Source organism: Schistocerca serialis, chromosome 4 (genome assembly GCF_023864345.2).
Source record: "Schistocerca serialis cubense isolate TAMUIC-IGC-003099 chromosome 4, iqSchSeri2.2, whole genome shotgun sequence".
Classification (NCBI taxonomy): Eukaryota; Metazoa; Arthropoda; class Insecta; order Orthoptera; family Acrididae; genus Schistocerca; species Schistocerca serialis.
Window position 1 is genome coordinate 750,390,605 of NC_064641.1, and position 14,527 is coordinate 750,405,131.

Here is a 14,527-nt window from a genome sequence, read left to right on the forward strand (position 1 = left end):
GTCGTGCCGTAATGCGGGTTGCCTTCACTGACCTGAAACCTGGTGTATGCAACCTTTGCTCTGTGTATCATGGCAAGAACTGCGGCGCCATTGCCATTCTTTCACAAAGTCCATCAGAAGGTATGATGTTTAGAACAATGAAAATATATGTATTGTCACTAATTGTGCCTCTAGTTTTCATTTCGGTCTAAAAACAGATAAATGATGCTTGCTCAGGCGTGAAATGTTGAAGTCACCAGCGTGTTTTCACTTCAGGTCTGCATTAAACTGGAGTAATTACTCTCATTCCCTCGCGTCCATGTCAGCCACATCATCCACGTGTGATCTGGAGGTTTAAGCCAGAGGAATGATCCAACAGATGGGAATTATTGCCCCGTTACAGCAGTTTATTGATATTATCACAGTTTACAGTTTTAGTTTTGATGGCAATGTTAATTCAAATACATCTATTGTATTTTAAGTATTAAGTTGCTAGTGAACTTAATCAATATTTCACTTGTGTTTATTTTCTTTGGGATGTTCCCAGTTTGTATAGGGTCCTCCTAAGATTACCATTTCCTCGACTTGAACCTAAATGTGTAAGGTAATTCATATATTTAAATCTTTTGTACATGGAATAGACTGTTGTTTGTCCTAAAGTAGAATTTCCCACCCTTACTCACCGACACATCTTAGGTACACCGATGGCAGCTATTCTTCTGATGTCTAATATTTGGTACGGCTGAGATCTCCAAACCTTCAAGATTTTAAACATGGCTAAAACAGTAACTGTTGAAATTCTTCACGGTAAACGATGACAGCCAAAACAGTTTCAGGATAAAGATTTATTAAAATTCTTGACCACGGTATCGTTATATCTAAATATATCTTCATCAGAAGTAAAATACACTAAACTCACATCCTGCAATGGAGATTCATAAAACAAGAATTTTAGTAAATCTTTGTGCTGTAACTGTTTTGGCTGTCATCTCCGAACCTAGCAGGGCCTGGATTCACTGGCTTAAGATTTAATTTTCCGTTTCAGAGCATTCCTTGCGTGCTAAGTGGTGGGGTAGATCACACGAAACCGTCACCAGTTCGTTAGAACTATTGTGCATAAATTAGTATTCTGCCATATAATTGTGGTTTTTATATTGACCATGAGCTGCTCTTTTGGCTTTGCTCAACAGTTTCAGAACAATCTAAATTTTTTTATGTCGTATTCAAAAGTATTTAAACAAATTATTACATAAAGAGTGTAGCGTGCAACATTTCTATGTCTAAGCTATGACAGCAACCCCCCCTCCCCCCCCCCCCACACACACATATATATATATCACCACACATTCCATTGAAATGCCAACACCCTTTACATATTTTAGATGCGAAGATACTATTTCAACGTTTGAAAAACACCATAGAACAATTTACATGTGGAAATATTTAATTTCAAGGTCCATTTTGCCTTACACCAAGACCTTCATGTGGACCTTGTCTATGTGGGGTTTCCACTCTAGTCTCGAATTCAAGGTTACGCCGAGATACTTGGCGGATCAGCACCAGGGGAGTCGGGATTCACATAGGTGCAGGTGAAAGAGGGGGTGGGGGGGGGGCGTTGAGGGGGTCCACATCACCTGAGCCTCTGGGTGATCAGCATAGCCTGTGTCTTTTCAGGGTCGATGGTGTTGAGCGAGTGATGGGCCCAGGTTTCTGTGTCATCTAAAACCCTTTGTAGCCTATGAATACCAGGTCCTTACTCGCATTCGCATTGTGGTGTGCACAAGAGGAGCTGTGGGCGAGTCCGTAGTGTACAGACTGTACAAAACGGGCCCCAGGACCGATCCCTGTGGCACCCCCTGCACGAATACGTCTTTTGGTGGAGGTGGCTGTTTCTACAGAGAAAGTTCTGTTCGTGAGATAGCTTTGGATTAACCTAACTATGTTCCCACAAAACCCCTGTTTGTATAACTTCTGTAGTAGCCCTTTATGCCACACTGCGTCGAAGGCTTTGGCTACATCAGATAGCACTATACTGGCTGTTTCGTTTCATAGCCCGCTAATTTTGGCTGGAGAGGGTAGGGGATGAGGGAGTGGAAGGGGAGGTTGTCACGTGATGATGACGTCATTAATAAGAACGGTCTGGCTTACTGCTTTCTTGGATTGTGATGTTATTTGTCCTGCATGTAGGTAATGCACACTACTATTAGCACTTCATATTAGTGGTATCACAAGATTCAATTGCATGTTTAAGTGCAATGTGCGCCAGGTAGTGCACTGCTTTATTAGTGTAGAAGAATAGAAAACAAAAATAAAATAAAAATCTGTCTGCTGTCGATTTCTGGTGCTGGTTTCAAAAGCGTAAAGACACAGTAATGTATTAAATTGTTTCGTTCAAATTAGGAACGTAAGCATTGGATCTAAAATTTCATTAGCTAGTTTTTAGAAAAACTATCATTTCTTTTTACAATATAAATATTATAAAAATTGATAAGATATGATGGGAAAGTTGACCAAGATTCATTAAAGACCCTTGCTTGATCATTTTTAAAAGTTAGTATCATCACATCTCTGTCCGCCCCCGGTAGCTGAGTGGTCAGCGCGACAGACTGTCAATCCCAAAGGTCCGGGCTCGATTCCCGGCTGGGTCTGAGATTTCTCCGCTCAGGGACTGGGTGTTGTGTTGTCCTAATCATCATCATTTCATCCCCATCGACGCGCATGTCGCCGACGTGGCGTCAAATCGAAAGACTTGTACCAGGCGAGCGGTCTACCCGACGAGAGGCCCTCGCCACACGCCATTATTATTATTATCATCACATCTCTAACATGTTGTGTACTCCAAGTCAATACAGGAAGTCTACTAGACAAAGTATTATCCACGCCAATAAAAGAGACACTTGTCGCTTTGGAGAACTCTGGATGGTGCTGAAGTAATATTGGTTGGTCACATGGACTTCCATAGCTGACATAAGTAAGTAATTGCAGTGAGGTGGCTTGTATGCGTCAACCAGTTGCAAGCAGTCAGCACAGTATGATGGGTCGACTTTGAGAAGTGATAGTATGGCAGAAAAGAGTTATTGTGTTTGGATATACCCATAACCACAGCATGAATGAAGTTGCACAATTTATTGACTCATTGATGCGGACTGTAAGTAAGTATACTAGGTGTACCACTCATAGCCATCAAACACGGAGTTAGAGCAGTAATCAGAAATAGATTGTAACCTACAGCCCCAATGAGGTGTCATACATAATCAATGACAGTCGGTTTCAAACACGACAGGAACTGCTGCAGTTAATGAATTCAGGTCCGTTTCAAGTCTTCAAGCGAACATGGTGATGGGAACTGGGTATGTAGTGGATATGTGAAGTGCACTCCACAACATGCTACAGCTCACAGCGGTACATAAAGTACGAAGTCTTCAGCGGATCAAATAACATAGAAACTGGACAGTAGCTGAGAGAAGCTAATTACTGTGCTCCGACGAGTCTCCATTTTGCCTCCTTATCAGAATATTCAAGGCGACGAGTACACCGATGGCCCAATTATATGCAGGATGTAAAGAGTGTATCTCAGATCAGAGTTGGTTCTATAAAGTTTTCTGTTGGTTTTTTTTCCATGACTTGGTCCCCCAATGAATTTACCACGAACGTGAACGTTCCTATTGACCATGTGTCGCCTTTATTCTATATCTTCATGATGTTGATGCTGTGGAAGGCAGTAATTCATATGGCAATTACATAGTGTCTATTGAAGAGGACCTTCAAGAAACATCGATTAATGCTTGAAGCTCACAATACCTGTCGCAATTAAAGCAAAAGACTTCATTGTAGTGTATGAGAACACTCATATAATTGAAAGATAACCAAAACTATTTAGATGACCTTAAAAGTCGATAGTTGGAAGGACAGCAACTTTCTTTTTTTTATTTGCATAATGGGAACACTTGGTTCAAGAATCATGAGAGAAGGTTGTATACATGTAAGAATCCTGAAGATACTAGAAGGTATCAGATAGATTATATAATGGTAAGACAGAGATTTAGGAAGCAGGTTTTAAATTGTAAGACATTTCCAGGGCCTGATGTGGACTCTGACCACAATATATTGGTTATGAACTGTAGATTAAAACTGAAGAAACTGCAAAAAGGTGGGAATTTAAGGAGATGGGACCTGGAGAAACTGAAAGAACCAGAGGTTGTACAGAGTTTCAGGGAGAGCATAAGGGAACAATTGACAATAATGGGGGAAAGAAGTACAGTAGAAGAAGAATGGGTAGCTCTGAGGGATGAAGTAGTGAAGGCAGCAGAGAATCAAGTAGGTAAAAAGAAGAGGGCTAGTAGAACTCCTTGGGTAACAGAAGAAATATTGAACTTAATTGATGAAAGGAGAAAATATAAAAATGCAGTAAATGAAGCAGGCAAAAAGGAATACAGACGTCTCAAAAATGAGATCGACAGGAAGCGCAAAACTGCTAAGCAGGGATGGCTAGAGAACAAATGTAAGGATGTAGAGGCTTATTTCACTAGAGATATGATAGATACTGCCTACAGGAAAATTAAAGAGACCTTTGAAGAAAAGAAAAGCACTTGTACAAATATCGAGAACTCAGATGGAAACCCAGTTCTAAGCAAAGAAGGGATGGAAAGGTGGAAGGAGTATAAGGAGGCTCTATACAAGGGCGATGTACTTGAGGACATTATTATGGAAATGGAAGAGGATGTAGATGAAGAAGAAATGGGAGATAAGATACTGCGTGAAGAGTTTGACAGAGCACTGAAAGACCTGAGTCGAAACAAGGCCCCGGGAGTAGACAACATTCTATTAGAACTACTGATTGCCTTGGGAGAGCCAGTCCTGACAAAACTCTACCATCTGGTGAGCAAGATGTATGAGACAGGCGAAATACCCTCAGACTTCAAGAAGAATATAGTAATTTCAATCCCAAAGAAAGCAGGTGTTGACAGATGTGAAAATTACCGAACTATCAGTTTAATAAGTCACAGCTGCAAAATACTAACGCGAATTCTTTACAGACGAATGGAAAAACTGGTAGAAGCCGACCTCGGCGAAGATCACTTTGGATTCCGTAGAAATATTGGAACACGTGAGGCAATACTGACCTTAAGACTTACCTTAGAAGAAAGATTAAGGAAAGGCAAACCTACGTTTCTAGCATTTGTAGACTTAGAGAAAGCTTTTGACAATGTTGACTGGAATACTCTCTTTCAAATTCTAAAGGTGGCAGAAGTAAAAAACAGGAAGCGAAAGGCTATTTACAATTTGTACAGAAACCAGATGGCAGTTATAAGACTCGAGGGGCATGAAAGGGAAGCAGTGGTTGGGAAGGGAGTGAGACAGGGTTGTAGCCTCTCCCTGATGTTATTCAATCTGTATATTGAGCAAGCAGTAAAGGAAACAAAAGAAAAATTCGGAGTAGGTATTAAAATCCATGGAGAAGAAATAAAAACTTTGAGGATCGCCGCTGACATTGTAATTCTGTCAGAGACAACAAAAGACTTGGAAGAGCAGTTGAACGGAATGGACAGTGTCTTGAAAGGAGGATATAAGATGAACATCAACAAAAGCAAAACGAGGATAATGGAACGTAGTCGAATTAAGTCGGGTGATGCTGAGGGAATTAGATTAGGAAATGAGACACTAAAGTGGTAAAGGAGTTTTGCTATTTGGGGAGCAAAATAACTGATGATGGTCGAAGTAGAGAAGATATAAAATGTAGACTGGCAATGGCAAGGAAAGCGTTTCTGAAGAAGAGAAATTTGTTAACATCGAGTATAGATTTAAGTGTCAGGAAGTCGTTTCTGAAAGTATTTGTATGGAATGTAACCATGTATGGAAGTGAAACATGGACGATAAATAGTTTGGACAAGAAGAGAATAGAAGCTTTCGAAATGTGGTGCTATAGAAGAATGCTGAAGATTAGATGGGTAGATCACATAACTAATGATGAAGTATTGAATAGAATTGGGGAGGAGTATGTGGCACAACTTGACAAAAAGAAGGGATCTGTTAGTAGGACATGTTCTGAGGCATCAAGGGATCACAAATTTAGCATTGGAGGGCAGCGTGGAGGGTAAAAATCGTAGAGGGACACCAAGAAATGAATACACTAAGCAGATTCAGAAGGATGTAGGTTGCAGTAAGTACTGGGAGATGAAGAAGCTTGCACAGGATAGGGTAGCATGGAGAGCTGCATCAAACCAGTCTCAGGACTGAAGACCACAACAACAACAACATTGTGACATGTAGTCGTCACTGTGAGACAGAATATGTTAATATTATCAGCTGAAGATTACAAACTTTTGCAGTGCAAGATAAAGCTAATACATTAGGGTGATGGTTACTATAATGATTGCCTTCAGCGGCAGAAGATGTCAAAAGATTTGTACTGCAAGATAAGGTTTATACCCTAGCATGGAGTCACTATAATATTTGGGTAACTTTTAAAGCGTAGCAACTCTCATATCTTACCTACATAAATGTGTGTTACCATTTGTGCATACGCTATTTCATCGAACTGTCAAGTCATTTCAACTGAATGAAAGCGGAAGATGGCCACGTTTTGAATTGCGAGATGACGTTAATACACTAGCATCGGGTCACCAGAATGTTTGTCTGACTTTTATATCGGATAAAAATGGTTCAAATGGCTCTCAGCACTATGGGACTTAACATCTTAGGTCATCAGTCCCCTAGAACTTAGAACTACTTAAACCTAACTAACCTAAGGACATCACACACATCCATGCCCGAGGCAGGATTCGAACCTGCGACCGTAGCAGTCCCGCGGTTCCGGACTGCAGCGCTTAGAACCGCACGACCACCGCGGCCGGCTATATCGGATACAGAGACGCGCTATTAATGAACTTACACGTGGGAATAACATTGTCTGAGCCGGCCGCGGTGGTCTAGCGGTTCTAGGCGCTCAGTCCGGAACCGCGCGACTGCTACGGTCGCAGGTTCGAATCCTACCTCGGGCATGGATGTGTGTGATGTACTTAGGTTAGTTGGGTTTAAGTAGTTCTAAGTTCTAGGCGACTGATGACCATAGATGTTAAGTCCCATAGTGCTCAGAGCCATTTGAACCATTTTTAACATTGTTTGCTTTGGTAGTTCTCACTGAGAGGTGCGCTTTGAGATGTAAATTAGATCAGCAGTAGTGCTAATGCTTATTTTCCAATGTTATAGGATCAGTTTTCACGTATTTTGATGAATTTAATGCACGGCCTTAATGTGTGGTGCAAAGATAGAGCTACATCTACTAACAAGTAATTTATTTCAGTAGTGTCAATAAGCAAGTCAGATGCATTTAAATAAGTATTATCGACAGTTTATATATGGAACTATTTAATTTCATGGTCCACTGTGCTTGAAGAATGTAGTACAACAGTCATATTTTGGTTGACAACAAGTGTTGCTTATCCTATAAATTTTATCAGTAGAGTGAATCTGCAAGGGATCTGAATGTTTTTATTTTGTAGGAAAATTAATTTACAGCAGTGTGTTGTATGTTCGATATCCTACATACTTTGAGAAATAATACAGTTATACTTTGGTGCAAAATTTAAATTTCCATTCACAGTTAGAGATCTGTCATTATACTTGTGTACTACAATAAGCAATGTGAAAGTGCTTTGTACTCTTCCAAAGTGATAGCAGCCGTTTTCACAGGGCTGCATGCATATGTTTGACGAACACTCAGGAACCATGTCACAACTTGTCTCTTCCGCTAATTCACCCAATACAAATCCCACAGAAAAAGTTTTGGACTATTTGGAACAGTGGATACAATGCGGTGTTACACAGTATTGTGCTATGTCTCTTGTAGATCTACAACTACATGACTCTCCTGCAATTCATATTTAAGTGCCAGGCAGAGGGTTCATTAAACCACTTGAAATCTATTTCTCTACTGTCCAACTCTCGAACAGCGTTGGAAAAATGAACACTGCAGTCTCTCCGTGCAACCTCTGATTTCTCTTAGTTTGTTGACGTTGTGATCTTCAGGCTTCATGCTACTCTACAGTAAGGCTGCATGCCCTCGGGAAAATTACGGCTGTAGTTTCGCCTTGCTTTCAGCTGTTCGCAACACCAGTACAGCAAGGCCGTTTTGGTTGACTTTGCCGGGCCAGGTCAGTCAATCATCCAAACTATTACCCCCTGCAACAACTGAAAAGGCTGCTGCCCTTCTTCAGGATCCATACTTTTGTCTGGCCTCTCAACAGATATCCTTCCAATGTGATTGAACCTACGGCAGTGTTGTCTGTATCGCTGAGGCATGCAAGCGACCCCACTAATGGCAAGGTCCCTGGTTCACATGACGAGGACGGGGTGGGGAGGCGGGATACGGGTGGGAGGGTCATTTCTCGCTGTATAGGTTGACATCAACAAAACATTTCTCATTGGGGAGAAAAAGTTGGCAATTGAAATTTCTCAAAAACGAACAAGTTTTTGTTTTAATGACTGTCACGCAAATTCGCAAATTATATCCATGACACTCTCTCCCCTACTTCCCGATAATACTAAACACGCTGCCTTCTTTGAACTCTTCCGATGTCCTTCGTCTATCAGGTATGGATCCCATATCGCTCAGCGGTTCTCCACAAGAGGACGGACAAGTGTGGTGCAGGCAATCTCTTTAGTAGGCCAGTTGCATCTTGTAATTGTTCTGCCAATAAAACGCAATCTTTGGTTCGCCTTCCTCACAACATTGCTATGTGACCGTTCTAATTTAAGTTGTTCATAATTTTTATTCTTTGCGATTGTCAATGGAGAGATACGGGAGTCGTTGATTTAAAAAGTCCTATGTCAGGCTTACAAACTTTCTTTATTGATTAACTGATTCGGTTCATTGACGAACCATCCTCACAGTGACAATCATTACACAGTGGCGTATTCTTAGAGTCACCCTAGGGTGACTTCGCTCTAAGAATAAGAATATGTGTAATAATAATCAAACATTGAACGAGATTTTAATTGATCTCGGGATGGCTCGTCAATGAGCTGTAACCATTAATCAGTTAAGAAAATTTGCGATCTTGTCGCAGGATTTTTATCCGTACATGTTTTATTCATAATTGTAATCCCTAGGCGTTTAGTTGAAGTGGCACCCTTTAAACTTATGCGATTTATCGCGTAACCGAAATTTAACGCATTCCTTTTAGTTCTCATGTGGATGACCTCACACTTATCATTATTTAGAGCGAACTGCTGCATTTCAAACCATACAGATATCATGTCTGAATCATTTTGCATTTGGTTATGCTCATCTTAAGACTTCACTAGACGGTAAATGACAGCATCATCTGCAAGCAATCCACAAGGTCTGCTCAGATAGTCTCCTAAATCATTTATATAGATTAGAAACATCAGAGGGCCTGTAACATTTCGTTCAGATACGTCAGACATCACTTCTGTTTTATCCACCACTTCTGTTTTACTCGATGACATTCCTGAAAGGAAATCACGAATCCAGTCGCACAACTGAGACAATCTGCGTTGGCACGCAGTTTGATTAAAAGTCACTTGTGAGTATTGGTGTCGAAAGTCTTCTGGGAATCTAGTAAAAGGGAAGCAATTTGAGATCCCATGTCGAAAGTGCTTATTACTTCATGGGGGTAGAGAGCTAGTTGTGCTTTAGAAGCACCATACTTTCTGAATAGATGCTAAGGTCAATATATCGTTTTCTTCGATGCAATTCATAATGTTACAACGCAGTATACATTCCAAAATCCTACTGTTAACCGACGTCAGAGATATGGATCTCCAATTCAGCGGATTACTCCCATTTATTTTCTTGAGTATTGGTCTGACCTGTGCAACATTCGGATGTTCAGAGATGTATCTTTCGTCGAGCGAGCGGTTGTGTAATTACTACTAAGTTTACAGTTAATGTATCAGCATATTCTGAAAAGAATCTAATTGGTATACAATGTGTATCGGAAGACTTGTCTTTATTAAGCGTTTTAAGCTGCTTCGCTACACCGAGGACATCTACTTCTAAGTTACACATGTTGGCAGTTGTTCTTGATTCGAATTCTGGAACATTTACTTCGTCTTCTTAAGATGACTAATTAGAATTCCGCGCCTCAGTCGCTAAAAACAGAAGCGTTATGAGATCGTTTTGTTTTCTTCCGCGTGTCTGTCTGTCCAACTGTTAAGAACCCTTTTCTCAGGAACGAGTAAACATACCAAGTTCAAATTTATGTCACAAAAAGGTCTATGTGCCTTGGTCGTGTAAAAAGTTGAAGTTTCTAAGTTAATGCAGTCTGAAGATACGGTCGTTTATGTCACATATTTTAACACTCGCAAACTCAGTCATCAAAACCTATATCGTACTTCCCCTTGGCCTAAAATCGTGAGATTTGGGAGAAAGAAAGGTTTCACACTAAAACCAAAGGAAAAAATTCTAAAACCGTAAATTTATAATTATATCACACAATTTTTTGTCAGTTATTACCTGACTCGCAGTCTGTTCGTCTGTCTGTTAAGACCCCTTTTTCTCAGGAATAACTAGACGTACCAAACAGAATTTTACTTAACGTACTATTGCGTATGGTGCCTTGCGGTGTAATAAATTGAAGCTTCTAAGTCGGTGCAGTCAAAAGATACACCCATTTATGTCACATATTTTGATACTTGCAAAGTCACTCATCGAAACCTGTAGGATACTCCAAATGGCCTATAATCATGAAATTTGGCACAAAGGAAGGTTTCAGTGTGTACCCAAAGAACAAACCCCGAAAATTGTTAATTCGTAATTATATCATTAAAAAAATATTTCTTTCGTCATTTGTTTCCGACTTCAAACTTGAAATCAAAATAGTCTCGAAAATCTGTTAATCCCTGGCACCGATATCGAGCCAATATCAATGTCGATAGCGGGCAAAACTGGTCGAGATTTTCGATTCCCGGAATGGATGTCATGTCTGTACACATTACTAAGTTTGTACGAAGCCTTCAGTGCGCGAGACTTACCCGCATCTAGTCAGTTACTTTTTTGATTTTGTTATTACTACCTAAATATAATATAAGCATTTAGCAGTTGGTTGTTGTTGCAGTGTCCATGGGCGGAGCGACAGGACTTTTCGTGGGCGCCAGTCTGCTCAGCTTCGCAGAGATCATCTACTACTTCACGGCGCGCGCCTACGCCAGCGTGATGCTCAAACGACGCTCAAAGAAGGAGGAGCAACAGCAAGGCCCGCTGCTGCCGCTGAGGCGCCGCCGAAATGTCTCCAAGTCACTGCTGGCCACCCGCACCAACAACTAAGATACCTGCACGATCACAGCACCCCTCCACTCACTAGAGATACAAGAACTGCTATTTCTCTGAAATATATTTAAGAGGGAGATATATGTAAAACAAACACTATTTGAAAGATGCACCAAATCCCCAACTTTGAAGATATAGCAATGAACTTTTGTGCAATGCTTTATGTGCAATTAACACATTTACTGTTAAGTCCCTCGGATTACACGTATTTAAATATTTCATGGAATTAATGAAAATTACTTTTGCAGCGGGTCAAGGTTTAGTATTACTTGATATTGAGCGTCTACTGTTCAACTCTCGAACAGCGCTGGAAAAATGAACACTGCAGTCTCTCCGTGCAAGCTCTGATCTTTTGTCGTTATGGTCTTCAGGCTTCATGCTAGTCTAGAGTAGGGCTGCATGCCCTCAGGAAAGTTACGGCTGTAGTTTCCCCTTGCTTACAGCTGTTCGCAACACCAGTACAGCAAGGCAGTTTTGGTTAAGTTTGCAGGGCCAGGTCAGTCAATCATCCAAACTATTAGCCGTGCAACAACTGAAAAGGCTGCTGCCCTTCTTCAGGAACCATCCTTTCGTCTGGCCTCTCAACACATATCCCTCCAATCTGGTTGCACCTACGGCAGTGTTATCTGTAACGCTGAGGCTCGCAAACCACCCACCAATGGCAAGGTCCCTGGTTCACACGATGAGGAGGGGTGGAGAGGGGGGATATGGGGGGGGGGGGGGAGGTCATTTCTCGCTGTGACATCAACAAAACATTTTCGCATTGTGGGGAGAAAGTTGGCAATTGAAATTTCTCAAAAACGAAAAATGTCTTTGTTATAATGATTGTCACCCGAATTTGCATATTATATCCATAATAATACTAAACACGCTGCCCTTCTTTGAGCTCTTTCGACGTCCTTCGTCTATCAGGTATGGATCCCATACCGCTCAGCGGTTCTCCACAAGAGGACAGACAAGTGTAGTGCAGGCAATCTCTTTAGGAGAACAGTTGCATCATCTAAGTGTTCTGCAAATAAAACGCAGTCTTTAGTTTGCCTTCATCACAACATTGCTACGTAATCGTTCTAATTTAAGTTGTTCATACTATTTATTCTTTGTTATTGTCAATGGAGAGATACGGGAGCCGTTCATTTAAAATATGTGTGGGTATAAAATCCTACGCCAGGGTCACAAACTTCCTTTGATGATTAACTGTTTCGGTTCATTGACGAACCATCCTAACAGTGACAATCATTACACAGATGAGAGCAAAGGTCATTGTTTTGTCAGGGAAGGCGTGGGGCGGGGGGGGTGGTGAGGGGGGGATCGGCACTTTGTGGGCGGTGGGGTGAACTGTTTCCTTGGTTCAGAGGGTGAGCACTGAGTGAAACATTGGTAGTTCCACTAACAATCATTTACTGAGACATAAGACCATTTAAACAAACCGAGTGATACAGTGTGTTTTAACTCGATCAATACCTTGTGGCTGCCGAGCGGCAGTGTCGTAGCGTGCAGATTCCAGTGACAGCTGATGCGGCGACGACTCGTGTTGCAGCGGCATGCCGGGCGTTGTGTTCTTCCCTCAGTACCGTGCCCGTAATTCTCTGCACCAGCGGCGCAGCCTTCTCCTTGTGATTCTCTCGTTCTGTTATTAACAAGCGGCTACGTCGTGCCGCGGGGAGCTCCCTCCCGGAATCGAACCATTGACCCCCAGGTTCGGCATCTCCCGGTGGAGCTCATCAACCCCTAGGTTCCCAGGTGACCCATTTAATGAGACCACAGCCCTTCGTCCTCACCAGTCACCAGGGTAAGTACCACACGAACTTCTTTCTGGTAACATCTGGGATGTAACCTTCCGCGTTGACGTATTGGCGCGGTACCTACATCATCTGTCGAGCAGCGTAACGGCTACGTCGTTGTAGCGAAGTACGAGGTGCGGCTAGAAAAAAACCGGACTAATGCTGGAAAAAACATTTATTTACAATTATTTACAATTTCATGTTATCTCCTTCAATGTACTCTCCTCCTCGGTCTCTACACCGCTCCATACGAATTTTCCACTGTTCATAGCAATGCTGCAGATCATTTTCGATAAGTCCATACATTACTTCCGTCGCTTTTTCTTTTACTGCTTCAACAGTCTCAAATGTAATTCCTTTCAAAGCTGACTTGACTTTAGGGAAAAGAAAAAAGTCACAGGGGGCCAAATCAGGTGAGTAGGATGGATGATCTAAGATGGGAATGTTGTGTTTTGCCAAAAACGTCTTCACTGACAACGCACTGTGAGCTAGGGCATTGTCTTGGTGAAGGATCCATGACTTTTTTCTCCACAAATCGTTCCGTTTTCTCCGTACTCGCTCACGTAGGGTAGCCAGGACGCTAATGTAGTAATGCTGATTCACTGTTTGTCCCTCTGGTACCCAATCAATGTGCACAATCCCTTTGATGTCAAAAAAACAATCATCATTGCCTTGCATTTCGATTTTGACATTCGTGCTTTTTTTGTCGTGGAGAACCAGGAGTTTTCCAATTGAAACGTCCCCTTTGAACAATTATACAGGACTGTGCTTAACCTGACACACAATATTTTTAGCGCAACGCAATCTGACTTTCAAAATTCCCTACTAAAGAATGGCCCTGACAAACATTAAACTATACCTTTCACAAATCACTTACCTCACAAAAATCTTCGCTGCTCAAGCTACTGCAATACAGCGAGCGCCACTACTGCCAGCTATATAAAAGATTCAAACTACTGAAGGCACTAACTACTGATAGGGATAGTTAGCAAATGAAAGATATTAATAGAGAGCAAACAATGTATTTACCTTAATATCATCACAAGTCATAATATATATATCAGTTCATGACAAATTACAAACCTCCGCCATCTCTCTCCCCACATCCACCACTGCTGGCGGCTCACCTCCAACTGCGCAACGCTACGCGCTGTTCACATCCAGCTGCCGCTGCCCAACACTACAATGGCAGACAACAATGCAAAGCAGCCACAGACTGCACACAGCACAGCCAGTGATTTTCATATTGAGCGCTACGTAACGTTGCCAATAAGAAAACATAAACAGCCTACTTACATAGAGAAAACATAAACAGCCTACTTACATAGCCCCCATGCTCCCCACAAAAAAATTTTACAAATGGTGTTGGGCACTGGCCAATACAGATTTGACAAAAATTTTTCACAATTACAGTAACAAAGATATAAAATGCACACACTTATTGATATTATGTTGGTCAAAAGCTAAAATTGTC

At 41.5% G+C, this 14,527-nt stretch overlaps 1 protein-coding gene across 1 annotated transcript in view; it reads left to right on the forward strand.

The window, feature by feature from the left end:
* LOC126474742 (sodium channel protein Nach-like) overlaps positions 1 to 11,269 on the forward strand; it is a 215,725-nt gene extending 204,456 nt beyond the window's left edge. The window contains exon 9 of the mRNA XM_050102219.1: positions 11,061 to 11,269. Coding sequence (XP_049958176.1) covers positions 11,061 to 11,269 — 209 coding nt within the window. The remainder of the gene's footprint in view (positions 1 to 11,060) is intronic.
* Positions 11,270 to 14,527: the final 3,258 nt, after the last annotated feature.